At 33.8% G+C, this 17,069-nt stretch overlaps 1 protein-coding gene across 24 annotated transcripts in view; it reads right to left on the bottom strand.

Annotated features, from left to right (window-relative positions):
* Positions 1–17,069, bottom strand: part of PPFIA2 (PTPRF interacting protein alpha 2) — a 475,585-nt gene that overhangs the window by 72,583 nt on the left and 385,933 nt on the right. For all 24 annotated transcript variants that reach the window (XM_049694321.1, XM_049694307.1, XM_033407163.2 and 21 more), the window contains 6 exons: positions 16,571–16,706; positions 14,635–14,855; positions 11,966–12,203; positions 7,876–7,905; positions 4,843–4,973; positions 2,967–3,121 (listed from right to left, as the gene is read on the bottom strand). In XM_049694321.1, the coding sequence (XP_049550278.1) occupies positions 2,967–3,121; positions 4,843–4,973; positions 7,876–7,905; positions 11,966–12,203; positions 14,635–14,855; positions 16,571–16,706 (911 nt within the window). The remainder of the gene's footprint in view (positions 1–2,966; positions 3,122–4,842; positions 4,974–7,875; positions 7,906–11,965; positions 12,204–14,634; positions 14,856–16,570; positions 16,707–17,069) is intronic.

Raw genomic sequence — 17,069 nt, forward strand, 5'->3', positions numbered from 1 at the left:
TGTCGAACCTGTTTTTGCATCTTTTCATATTGGTGCTTGTAATATATAAAGAAAATGAAAGAAGAAAGAAGAGAGAAAGAGAAACTAAAACCAGATCCCCAAGTCTGCTAGAAGGAATATTTCCTCTGCCAGGACACTCTCCCCAAATTCAACTGTGACTTTCAAGGAGGCATGGTTCATATATATGTTTTATCTTTTTAAATACTTTATCTTTAAAGTATTTTTAGCTTTATTCAAATGCTTTTCAATGTGTTGCTTCCTTTGACTTTTGGAGTTTCCACATTTATATTGCCTCTGCTATAACACATTTGTAAAAATAGATTATATGTATATTGGATTTGATTCTACATGGTTAGTGGTTATCAATGCAGTCACATTGACTGACTCATCATAACTGAAGTTCACTTTATTACCCTAGCTTTTCAGATTGTTATATAAGGAAAATAATGTCCCCTTTATAATTATTCTTCTCTGTGAATTACTAAGAATTCCTCCCTTTCTGTTTGTCATTCCTGATGGAATTGAGTGAACATTTTCATAGTTCTATTTAGAAAGTTTTCTTCTTCCACACCTCATTTCATTTAAAGGCATCTAGCACAGCTACTCTCAGGTTAACTTACGTTTCTTTGCATTTATGAGCTAAACTCTTTAAGAGTTCTAAATATTGGGACATGGTCCAAAATTTCAAATTTGGTTCTTTGACACCATCATCACTCTACCATGTTACTTTCCATGCCATCATTTCCTATCTTGTATTTCTATTTTCATTGGTAGAGGAAAGAACATTGACAGTGCTCCGATGTCAGAATTTTCTAGATCAAGATATTAAAATCATGATCACTAGAGATGTTTCCCTAATTTCTTCTGATGTGTGAATCAGCAGCATTAAGTGGTAGCCCCTGGGTTTGGTAAGTTTTCATGGTCCTCTCCTCACAACCTGGATGTACATCTTTCAGGACACAAGTAAACATGAGTCCATATCCCTCAACCAAAGCACTAGTGGTACCATGTACCATTTCTTCTGGAAAAAAATATGAATTCCTGAAACCTACTTGTGTCTGTGTTTTCTTCTTATTTTCTCAAGTATTATTTTCAATAAAGACCTTTATTTTTGGTTTCTCCAGGAGCTTTGATTCACCCTCAGTGTAGCTTCTGTGTAGCTCCAGAGGTATAGATTTTTGTCTTTGTCTTCCTCATCAGCATTGTAGTCCTTACTATGCTGCTGACACTGGCTTTGTTTATACTCGGTTGTTCTATGGAGTAAAACAAAATTGCTCAGAGCTCAGAAATCTTCTCAGGACTATAATGTGATCTTGAATAGCTATTGCTATTTTCTGACTTGGATGGAGTTGATAAGAAACTAATTGTAACTGATTCCCTTCTCATCTGTTCTGACATAGAGACATACAGTCATTGAAAATGGGTAAAAAGGCTAAGTTTCTAGAAGGTTCTATATTTTTCTAGACTTTATATCCTGGATACCTTGATTTTGACTATGAATAGTTGTCAAATAAAATAAAACAAATTTTATAACAATGTCTTGGCATGTACATTTTGTATCCCCCAAGTAATCACCTTTTCTTTTCTTTCCTTATGCAATAATACTTTTCTTTTTTTATATCCTAAGGGGTTCCTATCCTGAGAAAGAGAAACCCAAAGAGGATTTAATTCTCCTGATGGTAACGCTCAATCACACAACTGGCTGCTCATGTGTTATAAACATCGGTTTCCTATGGTTTCTGATGTTTTGTGTGGGTTTCATGCTGTGGAAGTGGGGAAAGACATTTTTGAATAATATCACGGTTGTAAATCTGCAAAAATGAATATTATTCTCAGAAATTCTTGCGGTGCCAGGGCAGGAAACTAAGTCTAGGGCTTGGGACATTACTTGTGAATAATAATTCCTTTATTTCAGAATCCAAAGGGAGTGCTAAGAACTTTGTATCATTCTGTTCATCACTTACTATTAGAGGTAGGAGCTAAATCCTTTTCCCTGTAACTTAACTCTAGTTCTAAATTAAATAGAAGGAGAAGAGCAGGGAAAAAGAAGAGGCAATCATAAATAACCAAGATGATGAAAAGAGATTTCAGAAGAAAAGTAAATATGTAGAAAGACACCAAAGAAAAAAAAGATCAAGTGTATATATCATCATTTTAGAAAATACATCTCACATATTCTTTTTGTTTCAGACTCTCCATCTATCCATCTATCTATCTATCCATCCATCTATTAACAAGGTATCTATGTATTTATGTATTTACCTAGGGTCATTTCAAATGCACTGATCTATTTTATTCAATTAGTCACCAACAATAATTAATTCTAACACAATCTCTATTGCCAGATTCTTCCCTCTGTCTCTCCACCTACATGTTGTTGAGTTTGTTAGTGGAAAGTTGTGACAGTTTAAAACAAAGAAACCTTGTCTTTTTTTACATTTTATGCCCTTTATAATGTATTCTGACCTAAAAAGAATTCTTTTGGATTTGTTGTAGGCTTCTTAATTTTTTCAACAGAAAAGCTTTTAAATTCTCACAGCTAAGCTCTTATACACATCTATGTAGTATACTCAATGGTTTTAAGCTGGTTTTGAAACATGGCCCTAGGACAACTATCTCAGTTCTGCAAATTACTAATACGTTGTTTACTCATCAATAAATAAGGATGACAGTAATATCACTTGCCTCAGAGGGTCCTTGTGTCTATCGCAGTGTTAACATTACATAAATTCTAGGTATTGTTATTAACAGAGAAATCAAAAGGACTGAAAGTTTTACAATATTCTTCCTTTGAAACTTTTGTCAAGCTTGATTCAGCTGTATTGGATTAATAAATACAGCTGATTAAAACAGAAAGTTTGTCAGGTAGGAAAAAAATAAAAATATGAGAAATGGAACGAAAGACAGATGGATGCTAAGAAGTGAGGAAAATGAGTGGCAGTGGAAAGTCAAACATGCATACTTACGGAGCTGCCCAAGTCGAGCTTTTTCTTTTTTACCAAACAAACGACCTATTGAAGACTTGATTCCTTTCTTCTTGGGGGCTTTGTGAAGAGAGTCTTGGCTGCTGTTGGCACTGCCAAGCCCAAGGCTTTCAGCCTCGAGGGAGGCAGTTAAACTACTGTAAAACACGAAAGAGGACAAACTGCTTGCTTTGGTGTAGCATCCACAAGGTACACAAGATTAAATTCCTTGATAAAAGTACGAAAGGAGGAACAAGTACACTTTGAATGTTATTTTCTCCTTTTTTCCCATGTTTTTTCTTAAGCATATTAAAGTGTGATTTCCTGAGGCTTAGGGCCCTGAGCCTCCAGGTTTTCTCTAGAAAAATTTCTTTTTTTCTCAAATATATTTTCCTTATTTTTCATACAATATCAAACTAATCAATGAACATAGGTTGGTTTATTAACTTATAAATTCTATAAATTAGCCCTTGACTCTTTACCTATTTCCTTCTTGCAGAGTTTGATTTTTAGATCTTAAACATAATGACCTATGACAATAAATTTAAATATAGCTAATAAAGTTTATGCTCTATTCTAGCCCATGGTTTTACTGGATTTTCCTCTAGCTATCTTTCTCTCTCTCAGTTTTGGAGACTAATTCATTGAATTTTAAATCACCTGTGAGATTTTGAAGTAACAAATCATATACCCGAGTGATCACTGTATATTTTTTCTTACAGTTCTCAGGTATTCTTTTAGGTACATGATAAGCTGAAATTATTTCCAAGCAAGCTGATCTAGGTTCCATTCCTGGTCAATGTATTTGACACTGTATTAATAGGATAGGTTCAATGATACTGTTATCCTTCTTTACAGCTGTTAATTTGACAATATTGTGATGAGTTATTTAACTTTATTCATCCAAATTAATCTGAGTTCATATTCTCTAAACTCCAAAAGCTACTGCTTTTCATATGTTACAATATATTTCACTCTTTTTTTTTGAGAGTAAAGTAAGTATAAATTTTGAATCTGGAATAATTTTTTTCACATTAGAAATTAAAAATAAACAAAACAGGAAAAAAAAGTCGGCTGGCACAGAAAGCTCTGTTTTCAAAACCGTTTATTGTAAAACACATACTATTTAGAAGACAGATTCTTAAAGTATTAATCGTTAAGTCACTACATTCGGTTATATCACTTAAGTGTTCAGAGATGCTGTAATTGATGACAGTGAAAGAACATACATTTAAGATGTAAATTGCATGCTTAGACTTATTTATGGCATTAATAGAGATCTGCTTCAATTTTTTAGGCAGATGGAAAGGACAGTATGAAGAGTTGCTATGACAAATGGGGTATTTCCCCATGTAAACTTTTCTTTTAATATTTCGGCAAATGTGTTTTTTTTTTTCTTCTCTAAGGAGGAGCTGTTATAGCTGGCACTTGCAGCACCAATAGGGTGATTTACATACCTGTCTGTTAAAAGTAATTGGGGTACAAGCATGGACTTTTCAGACCTTAATTATCCTTATACTAGAAGCCAGATTTATAGTCTTGTATTAGAATCCTTTAGTTTTTTGTAACTATTCGAGTAAGTCCTTCCTGTAGTCTGACTCTGTTTTAATAGGAAATATCCACTAAAAGTAGAAAATCTATTCTCATAAATATTGGCTAGTAATAAGACCATAAATATACAGTTAAATTTAAAACTGAAAATTTGATCTCAGAATGAAAATTTGTGTTTTTCACAAGTGACATTGTGGAGAGGGAGCAGAATTATAGCTTAAATCAAAAATTTTATATAAATTTTTAAGTAGTCTGTTTGATACTGAAAGAAGGAGGAATATTTTTGGAAAGAGAACATATAATGTGCAGTGTGCTGGGAGAGTCATACCTTCGGGCATCATTGTGGTAGGAAGAAGGGAGGGTGTGAGTCATCCTGACGGCTCTAGGGGTAGGGGGAGGAGAAGTTTCACATTTAATTGTTGCTTTATCCTCCCGACCATCTTCTTCTACCACTGCAATCTAGAAGCAAAAACGATACATCAGATGAACTTTTTCTAAATTTCAACTGAAACTGATGAAAATGGAGAATCAATAAAGCAAGGCTATTTGAGTAATTCTGCAAAATATAACTGTATCAGATAAAGTGTTTTAAATTAGGCTATTTAAATGTGTTCCCAGATGTTTAAAAAAAGAGCTGCAGTTTATAAGAAAAAAGCTTTCCTTTTAAAGTGAGAATAATAAAAGGTAAGAACAGAATTTCTGCAAATTTTTTCATTTCATTACCTCTCATGGGAAAATTGACAAAGGCATACAGAGCACCATAAGCAGATGGGATGGAAGGGATTTCTTTAAAGAATTTAATTCAGAGTCCAGAACAATTCAGGATACCATAAATTTTGTCAGAGATAGATATATAGAACTGTAAGAGTTTTCAAAAATCAACTTAATTGTACAATAAAGATATTTTTAAAAACAATGTTGCATTTTTTCATAGCACCATTGTGCATCAAAACATATATATATATATATAGAGAGAGAGACAGACAGAGACAGAGACAGAGACAGAGAGAGAGAGAGAGAGAGAGAGAGAGAGAGAAAGACAGATTGTAGAAAGCATAGCTAAAAGATATATGGTTCTAGAAGTTCTGACGAAGAAATTTCTCAATATGGCTATAACAAAATGTTTAAAGCTGTGTTCTCATCTTTTGTCTATACCATGTCTTGCTAGTTTCTACATTAAGCTATTATGCATAAGTGTGTTATATATGATAAAGACGTTATGTGTTGGAGAAACGTAATGAAATTGTTTGTCTGGGCTCTTGTCATTTAAGCCTAGGTAACTTTTAACAGCTTAGGCAGTCATCTTAATAAGATCTCCTCTCTCCATTTCAACGAGCACAGTGCCACCAGAAGAACTGTTTTCAGGAACTGCTTTCAGCATGATGTCAACACTATGGAAAACCCTTTCTAAACTCACATCTCATCTAAACTCATAAAGCATATTTCTAAACTCTTCCTAATACGTACTTAAGTTTTCACAATTCCATTATCTAACCATGATTGTTTTCCACAATTGTTTCTGTGAAGCCTGATTACTTCTGTTTCAGATGCTTTCCTGAAACACACTCATAAAATGCTCTCCTCTCTCCACGTGGCGGGTCAAACTAGGCCAACTTTACCAAAATATCAGCTCTTAAAAACACCATACACAAACCATTTCTCTGAATAACACTTAGAGCTCACACTATATAAACAAAGTGGAGGAGAAAAGCTTCATAATCAGAGATGGATTTGAATCTTGGTTTCTCTTATTTGTTGAATGACATGTGCTAATTACTTATCTACTCTAAGACTAAATTTCCTCATCAATAAAATAGAACTGATAATACTTAGTTTAATTTGTCCTTTTGATGTACAAATTAAATCATGCATATAACTCCTTACCCTGATATATATATATATATATATATATAACAAATTTTAACTTGTGGTTTTCTTTCTTATGACCTACCTTTCTTACCAATCATCTCTTTACTCCCTGAATTCCCTGAGGCTATATTTCTGCATGGGACCTTCCTTTATGATCTTTTTTTTCCTTATACACACTGAAATTCTTTTACATCATCTGCTCAGATTTCTTCCTTTATTCCCAGTATAATCCTTTTAAGTGGTGGAAGAGGTCAAAGAAAAATAGTAATAACATTATGCATGGTAAATTTGACAGCTGAGAACTAACTGGTAGTGTCCAGGAGAAGATGCTAAAAGAAGATAGACAATGGAAAATAAAAAGAAATTCAATCAATCTAAGGCCATGTAAGCACAGTATGGATTCCCTTAATTTAAAAAAAGTTCCCTGGTTCCAGAATTATTTGGGCATAGGCTGACTACCACATCTTGAAGATGCTGAAAATAGATTGATGTACTGGATAGTAGGTTGAACCTTTGAAATTTGTCCTATCTGATATCCTGTGAGTCTGAGCTCTGCCGTTCTCAGTCATCTAACAAGTTGTCATTTTGTGAATCAGAACTGTAGTGCATTTTGTTTCCTATACCCAATATTTATTCTCTGGACTTCATTCCAAGCAGTAAAGTAGTATATTAATTCTATTTTTATATTTTCTGTATTTGTGATGCTCTAGTATCTGAGATCATGCTGAGAATGCCCATCCCAGGGCTAGCTAATTCCTAGAGATAGGTAACTATGTTCCTGGAGTGTGTCTTCCATATGCAAACAAATCATCTTCATCAGTACCTCAGATCCTCTTCTCTATCTGGCTCTTACATTCCAGGAGGCACTATTCCTCTGTCTTAGTCATCCCTGGCCAGGTATCTGACAACTAGAGAGAGCCCCTAGACCCTACAGCCCACTGAAATTGTTCAAACTAGCCAATCTTAAACCTGCTTACCCTGCCTTTCCATTCCTACAAAAACCACAATAAACATTCCTTCCCATGCTTTCCTCTCACTCTTTCTGACTGCTGACCTGGTGCTTCCCATTGACCTGGCATAGTGAAGCAGGTCCCTTGCTCTTGGGAAGTAGAAGCAAGAAGCTATCACTTATTGGCAATTGTTTCTTGATTTGTTGGTCTTATATATCTGAATAATGGTAAAACCTATATTTTAAAACAAGCATCATTGTTGTTCTAGATATCAACAGTAAACTATCTAATTCTACCAAGAGAGATCTAAAAATTCTGTGGGAAATCGGGATATTTTAGTCCCCACAGTCTAATCATTACCCTAGAAAGCATAAACAATTTTATTTTGAGACATTTGCTCTTATGATCATATTTAAACAATTCAAAAACACTTAAATACTTTTAATATTTTTTATAAAATGCTTCAGTTAGAAGAAATATAATTTTAAATCTCAGAAAAAACAATGTTCAGTTAGTAATCAGATCAAAGAAATGTACAGTACCTTTCTCCGATGTTTCCTTAGATCACTTGGCTGTGATTGGCAGTAATAAAAGAGACATAAAACAGAACCAATTAATGATTACCATTTGACCATGTCACAAGTTAAATAGTATCTATAATTTAACTACCTTTTTTTTTGTTTTCATTCCATTCTTTTCAAAATAAATGTCTTTTAACCATTATAAAAGCATTCCTCCAGGGAACTATTTTAGAGAGGAAACTTCCTAGATGGCATGTTGCAGGGGACAGGTCTTCATGATGGGATCATGTGTATATACGTAAAACATGAGACATGAGACATGGACCTTAGGGAATATGAAGCACATATGGAGTGAGCTAGCCAGAAGTAAATATGAGACTATATCCTCCAGAGAAAATATAGATGGGAGTGAAGAAGACTGTGTGTAAATGAAGATCCAATGCACATATATGTAGTTTATAAACACTCCCTTTTGTCTCATCTACACAGGGCTTTGGACCTTCTCAGGGCGGATATGCTGTTCCTACGTGATCTCAAACTTCCTGGCGTCCTAACAAACTCTCCATCTCCAAATACCAAAAGCTCTGGCCTCAGTATATCATATTTCTGGGGCTGCTGTTTTCTTGTCAGTGCTCTTTTAGAGAATTTTTAAAAAATAGTTATTTATTTATGATCCTAGATAAAACTTATTCACTTAATATTTGTTAATTTTTCTTATGTAAGTAAAACATTTTACTAAACTATTCCATTATACTTTACATTTTTGTTGCTATTGAAAAATGGGTTGATTTACCTCATTCAATATTCAAATTAGATATCGCTAACATGTTATTTATGCCTATGGATTTGTGGTGAGATAAAAGTAAATACAAATAGGCTTTATTATCAGGACAAATAATAATGTTTGCAAAACATATAAACATATACAATATGAATGAATACAATGTCTTTCCAATCTCTGTCCCTAAAATTTCAAATTTTGCTCTGAATATTCAAACATGAATTATATGCAACAAAATTATTTTTTCTCCAATATTTTCTACAGGTAAAAGAAAACCTTCCTGTCTTTCACTATAACAATAACAAATTTGACGACAAAGTTTTGTTAGGTGATAAAGACTTTCTGGGTTTTATTTTTTGTTTTTCTGAGTCAGATATTAAACATTTAAAATATTTTTTTTTACCCTCAGGAAATGCTCTAAATATCTGTTTTTTTTTTGAACTAAGTGTCTCTTATTTATTTATTTATTTATTTGGTTGCACCGTGTCTCTTAGTTGCGGCAGGCAGTCTCCTTAGTTGCGGGAGGTGGGCTCCCTAGTTGTGGCATGTGAACTCTTAGCTGCGGCATGCATGTGGGATCTAGTTCCCTGAGCAGGGATCGAACCCGGGGCCCCCTGCATTGGGAGCGTGGAGTCTTAACCACTGCACCACCAGGGAAGTCCCTCTATCTTTTAAGTACTCTAATTATAGTATAATAATGCTGATTTACCACTGATTTATTTATAACTAACTGCTCAAGAAAATGCATGAAAGCAGTGGCATCCTATTCATACATACATAAACATTATGTCTAAATGGCTATGAATATATTATTTTATTATTATAAAAATAAGAACACTGTCAAGGGTTATAATGCTAATATATAATGAAAATATTTAAAAGGGCAAAATACTAGGTTGCAAAAATGTAAGGAAATAATAGCAATACAGAAATAACCAAAGTTTTCTTAATTTGAATGCCGACTAAATTATGCTCTATGGGCCAATATTCTTACCGTAGCTTTGATAATAAATAGGTCATCAATTACATATGGATAAACTAAGCCAGAGACAATATCATTTTTAGTTAATAAAATCAGATGGACGGTTCCTAGATTTCTAAAATAAGCAGATCATAATGTAGATCAGTATATTGGGTTAGTTTATCTTAGTACATTGGCTAAAAGTTTGTGCTGTATCTAGCTGGGATCAGCTTTGATTAGCTGGTCTTTGTTTGGACTTGCCATTGTCTGTGCTATCTACTTTAAAATATCTTTAATATCAAGTCCGGAAATAAGCAAAGAATAGTAAACTCAATGGCCTAAGGAGGTAAGTATTTCCTTTCAAAAATTTGTTTTTCATCATTTCTCATTTATACAGATTTACTTGCAAGTTCCATAATTGTAAAGAGTTTGGATATGGGAAATATTGCCTCACCATATAAACAGTTTTCTGTATCAATTCTCAGTCGCAAAGTTAAAGAAAAAGACATCTAAACTGACAGACATAATAGAAATTCTATGAAGATAAAATTTTAAAACTTATTTACTTATAAGGTAGTTTTCCCCTTGGGGTGAGAGTATCATATATATACATACACACATACATATGCACATATGTGTGCATTTATATAAATGAATTCTAATGAAAATAATCTTTACAGGTTTTTTTTTTGGCCACAATACACATTATTGCAACATAGTTATTTAAAGATACCACTTAGAAATTGAGTTAAACTTCTTGGTTCAGATATTATACACACCCATATACACAGAGAGATGCAGGCATTGTGACACTTTTTATAGAAGTTTCACAGCCTTCTGACCAGAAACACTATATACACTTAATATTCTTCTGTTGTGTTATTAATTTCTCCTCCATTTGTTACATTTGTGCTAGATTTTTGCAATATACAAACTATAATTTGACCTATTTGCATTTTACTTAATCTCTATCCCCAAACTTTATTTATTTATTTTATTTAAATTTTTTTTTTTTTGCGGTACTCCCGTTGCGGAGCACAGGCTCCAGACACACAGGCTCAGCGGCCATGGCTCACGGGCCTAGCTGCTCCGCGGCATGTGGGATCTTCCCGGACCGGGGCATGAACCCGTGTCCCCTGCATCGGCAGGCGGACTCTCAACCACTGCGCCACCAGGAAAGCCCCAAACTTTTATTTTTAATTGGAATTTTATTGTTTTAATAACATAGTTTTAATATTCATTATACAAAACATAGAATTTTACCTCCATAAAGAGTTCAGAATATTTAAATCTTCATTATTGTTGTCATTTCAACATGTTCCCAGGTAATCACAGAAAAAATAAAAAAGAACAGTATATGCTTTTGAGTTAGCAAATCTGAAAAAAAATCCAGCCCCTCTTTACAAGCTGTGTTGAACAAGGACAATTTACCCATACTCTCAACATTTCAGTTACTTTCGCTCGAGATAATAACATTTTCAAATGTCATCACGAGAATCAAGTGACTAAACATCATGACATTCAGTAGTCATTCCACCTAACATTATTTTTAGCAAGGAGTACTTTGATTTTTTTCCCTCTTATGTTAAGGGTACTTCCTGATTTAGGTTTCCAACTTTTAATCCCAAAAGAAGATACATGAAATAAAGAATTAAAGAATAAAGAAGGGTGAAAATGTTGACATGAATTATAAAACTCAATTGGGTAATTGCTGCTATTGTTGATGGCTCTTCTTTTAAAATTATATTATGTATATTATAAAATTATAACATTCTATGTTGGTGTATTGAAGTGATTATAATAAATAATTTTTGAAACTTATTGTGTTAAAAATAATCCAACCAGGGCTTCCCTGGTGGCGCAGTGGTTGAGAGTCCGCCTGCCGATTCAGAGGACACGGGTTCGTGCCCCGGTCCGGGAAGATCCCACATGCCGTGGAGCGGCTAGGTCCGTGAGCCATGGCCACTGAGCCTGCGCGTCCGGAGCCTGTGTTCCTCAACGGGAGAGGCCACAACAGTGAGAGGCCCGTGTACCGCAAAAACAAAACAAAACAAAACAAAACAAAAAACCCACCCAGTCTCAATCATCAAGGTATCATCAGTAAAAACGAATTTAATGGTTTAAGTCATTCAGATTTCTGATGTGATATTTAGATTTCTGCTCTTCCATTTACTTATTATGTGACCTTGGGAAAGTTACACCTGTGTAGCTTCGTTTCCTCACTTCATAGTGGGATTAATATTTGTATCTACCACATAGGTTTGTTGAGAAAAAAAATAAAACACACAGAAAGTCTTTAGACTAGAATAGATTTCAGCTAATGCATCAGTAATTCTAATGGAAGCAAAGGTTCTCTGGACACATCATACCAGTGTCATGACTCCCATCCGATCCATTTCCCTGGCAGGACTTCGAGGGGTGAGCTTTGGTGTTGAGTGTCCACTGGGGGGAGATGAACTGGCCAGCGAAGAAGCTGTAACCGAGGCAGTGATGGAGGTACCTGGGTGGACCCTTGCTAAATTCAGGCCTTCCAGACTCACACTAGCCACTCTATTCTCAATTTCTTCAGCACGTAACTCTGTAGATTCTTTCTCTTCCTGAATTAGTCTGAAAGATACAGTTTATTTTTGATACATTTTGTGCTGTTATAATGTTAATCGGAATTCACTAAATAAATAAATAAATACCTTTGTGAACATTTTATATCAAATCTAATATTTTCTTTTTTCCCTAGGCAATATAACTTTCAACAAATTCCAGAGATTTCCTGGCTGAAAATTAGAAAATCTTTCTTTTCAAATGATACATAATTCCTCCCAACTTTCATTTTGACCCCATTTCTATACTACCACCTGTTAAAACTCTTTTAAAACCTTGAGTGCCTAGTTAATTTCTGTCACTAATCCTAATCTTACATTTGTACTCAGGAACGAATATACGAGACTTTTAGAAACCCAAATCTCAACAAAGTCATTGAGTCTTACCTCCTATCCAATGAAAAAGTATAACTAATAGAATTCTCAATAAATGGTCATTCATAATTATAATTTGGCCAAATAAAACCCTGACTCAGCCAAGTTGCCTTTACATAAGCACCAAGCAATTTAATAATGTAGATATGAGACACAGATAGTGAAAATTTTTTAAAAAAATACTGTTGCTATAAATGCTTTTGAGAAGACAAAACACTATTACTCTTTCTTTAAATAGGGAGAAGCTTCAAGAATATGCATACGTTATTTATTACAAAGACACAAAGAATAAAGAACTTTAGCTGGGTTGCTTCAAGATCCTATTTAAGTTGAATCTACACACATTTTGCATATTGATATAATAAAACTGGGTACCAGTATAGTTTGTTTGAAAAATGGAGTTAGAAACCACCTCTCCTGAGATATTTTCCTCTTAACTACAAATGGCTTATTGTGATTTCCTATGATATAACTGTTAACTTCAAGGTTATGATCACTGCAAAGTTTTCTTTTTACGTATTTACTTTGGAAAAGTTTGGCAGTTTCTTACGAAACATAACATACTTTTACCGTATAAGCCAGTAACTGTGTTCCTTCATATTTACCCAAAGGATTTCAAAGCTTATGTCCACACAAAACCCTGCACACAGATGTTTAGAACTTTATCCATAATTGTCCAAACTTGGAATCAACGAAGATATCCTTCAGTAGGTGAATGGATAAATAAACTGGTACATATATACAGTGGAACAATATTCAGTGCTAAAATGCAATGAGCTATCAAGCCATGAAAAGACATGGAGGAACAATAAATGCATGTGACTAAATGAAATAAACCAATCTGAAGAGGCTACATATTGTATGATTCCACATATATGACACTCTGGAAAAGGCAACTATGGAGACAGTAAAAAGATCAGTGTTTTCTGGGGGTTGGGTCGGGGAGAGGGATGAATAGGCAGAGCACAGCGAATTTTGGGGACAGTGAAAATACTATGTCTGTATGATATCATAATGATGGATACACATTATTATACATTTTCCAAACAACTAAGAGTGAACCACAATGTAAACTATGCATTTGAATAATATGATGTGTCAATGTAAGTTCATCAGTTGTAACAAATGTACCACTCTGGTTAAGGATGTTGATAATGGGGGAGGCTATGCATGTGTGGGGCTGGGGGTATATGGGAAACCATTGTACTTTTCCCTTGATTTTGCTGTGGATCTTAAACTTCTCTAAAAAATAAATCAATACAAATACTGAGGCAAATTTACTCTTAATTTTAATTTTTCACTTACACAAAGAATATGAATTCTGTTACTTTAAAGTTTATTTTCATGGTGCATGTTTTTTTAACATCTTTATTGGAGTATAATTGCTTTACAATGTTGTGTTAGTTTCTGCTGTATAACAAAGTGAATTCATGGTGCATTTTAACTTCACCCAAAGATCAGAATCCGAAAGGAAGGTTTAATCAAGTAACACAGTACATGATTAATGTTCAAACACATTCCAATGGAAAAACTGTCTCCTCTTCAAAAAAGAAAAAGAAAAAGAAATTTTGTACTTTCAAATGATTGGTGGTAAATGATTCCAGAAAAACCTTCTGGTGAGAGGCAATATGGTTCTGCTATACAAAAAATTGTAGTTTTAAACTCTAGGTATTCTATTAATTGTAAGGGAGAGTAAAACTTTGAGGAACTAGTTGAGTAAGAGATAGATTGAAGTTTAATCAAACAAAAAATCCAATGCTACCCAGATTTTCAGTTTATTTGGAAAACTCATCAAAGATTTCACCTTTACCTAATTCTTTTATATTGCTCTAATATCATCATTAATCTGTATATTTTTCATATATGTTTCTTACAAAAGCTGTCCTAATTTTATTCCGGGAATTTGTGAAAATGCACATTCTTATTCAGTAGGTGTGAAGCAAGGTCTGAGATACTGCAGTTCTAATAAGCTTTATTGGTGATGCCAATGTTTCTGATCTGTTGATCACATTTTTAGGCTCAAGGTCTTCTAATCACTTGAGACCATCAAAAATCATTGAACTCACCTGATTTCTTTGTTGATAGCATCCAATTGTTCCTGAAGCATCATGGCTAGGGTCTGGGCATCAGAATGACCACTTGGAGAGAGAAGATCCATTGAGCTAAAAATCGTTTCTCTATCATCATCATCAATGTCAGACATTTCTGTGTCACTTTCAAAAGGGTGGCTGCTTAGCACTCCAATTTGTTGAGTTCTATTCCATTCATGATCCCCAAGAGATTTCACCTAGATGGTAAAGGAACAATTACAGTATTTATCATGCTGCTCATTTTCAAAGCATTATCCTGAAAATAAAAACTGAAAACATACATGCTTTTATAGCTTACTTGACAAAGGTAGAACTGATTATTAATATTTTAATTTATCATTTCAATAAAATAGTTCCTTGGTACTTAAATAATGGTAGGTACTAATTTTCAGCATAAATATCAATATTTTAATAGGAATAAAAATGATAAACTTCTGCATGATTTTTAGTTCAACCCCAATTCAAGGCAGCAATTACTTTAAAGCATCTATGTTTGCAACATTTTAACTTGTTTTCAAATATAACAATCTCTATTCACTTGTACTTCAGCATTTTCATCTCTTATACTAATTAGGCTGAGGGTACGAATATTACCACTCAATAAATTACACAAGAATTCTCTCTCCAACATTCTAAGAAAGTATTAATAAAAATATTGTGCAGAGGTTTAATTTCGTCTCCAGTGCTCTGGTCACTTAAATGCCTCACTGATTTTTTTAAACCCAAGGCACACTACAATAATTTACATGACTATGTTTTTAAAATGAATATAATAAATCCTCCATGTGAACAAAAGTCTTGAGTAACCAACAGACCAGTGCTTTTCAAGCTGTGGTCTGAAGGCAGGAGATGGTTGAAAGTAAGAGAGCAGTCCTAGATTTTCTGCTTTTAAAAAAATTGTTTTTCATTTTTGTGATGATGTAAAATGACTTTTGGGGGGACCACAAGATACTGCCCTGAGTAGTTATTTCAGATTTGAGGACCTGAGTAAGTACTTGTGTTACAAATTGTTTTGGTACCAAGTAGCACTAATTTATTTACCACATAAAACTGAGAAAAGAACTGAGATGGATTTATTTATTCTTCGTTTGTTCATTTATTTATTTATCTATTCATTAGATATTGAATGCCTACTACAAGGGACTAACTTATACATGACATGTAGTTGCCAGCTAAAAAATAAAAGGATGTCAAGAGCCTTGTATAAATAAGGACAAGTAGGTTATATAGTATTTTGGACACATAAAAGAGGTTGAGGAAAACAAACTATACTTAGGGCACACAGGAACTATATATTACTTCTCTATAAAATGCAACTATATACTTACTCAACATATACAGCCTACAGATTTTAAGTTATTGACTGAATGAAAGACTGGCACTGCAGCTTATAATGAACAGTTTTCTATAAACACTTTCAACAGTCTGTGTACATTTTCCTCAAAGTGTTATTAAAACAGTAATTATTATTAAAATATGTAATTTTAATTAACAATATGAGTGCCATTGCTTAAATGCCCAAGCAAACTAAAAGCCCATTTGTTTGGCAATATGGCATAATAGATAAAAGTGTGGAATTTGAAATCACACGAATACAGGCTCAAGTTTTGACTCTATTACTTTAATGGCTGTGTAAGTCTGAACACTTAAAATTTCTCAGCTTCAATATTTTCACATCTGAAATTAGTATCAAATAGTACTCAATTTACAATGTTATGTGGATAAATACTTGGGACATACTTGGTTCAACTTTTGGTACGTAGTAGCGGTTATAGTTAGTTATAGTTTTAAAAATATATTATGTATCACACCTGAAATTAATAACAATGAATTCTCTCAGTATTAAAATACTATCCAAAGTGGAAGAGTGCATTTACTTAAGCCATCAAAGACTTGAAATAAAAAGTTTAACCTTTGGCTCATCTCTCCTCACACCCATGCGGCCTCTCCTTGGTCTTCTTATTACTTTAGTTGTTCTGTAATCAGACTGGCTGTCCACTAGGGATCCAACAGAATACCGCAGCTCAGCTGAGGTGTCTAGATGAGTTCTGGAAACAAGGAAAACATAAAATATGCTCAATCTCAAAACTTAAACTTTACCAGCAAATCACTATTCGCTGCTTCATTGGCAGTAAAGCACAAATCCTCAAAGGAAGAAAAAAAAAAACTTCAAGGAAGAAAATAAGTGTTGAAGTGTTGTAACTCTCAGAGGTCTCTTCGGAGGCTTATGTCAGAAACCTCAGTTTCATTCTGAAGGTCAAGTTCATTTTCTCTTTTTAGAATATTAAAAAACCTTTCTGTTTATTAATCATTATTTTCAAAAGCAGTAGTCCAATGGAACATGTTAAGATTGACAACCAAAATCCATTGGCTTACATTCCGACAACTCTTAGTTTGAGCTATTTAGTGGA

This window comes from Orcinus orca, chromosome 11 (assembly GCF_937001465.1).
Source record: "Orcinus orca chromosome 11, mOrcOrc1.1, whole genome shotgun sequence".
Taxonomy (NCBI): domain Eukaryota; kingdom Metazoa; phylum Chordata; class Mammalia; order Artiodactyla; family Delphinidae; genus Orcinus; species Orcinus orca.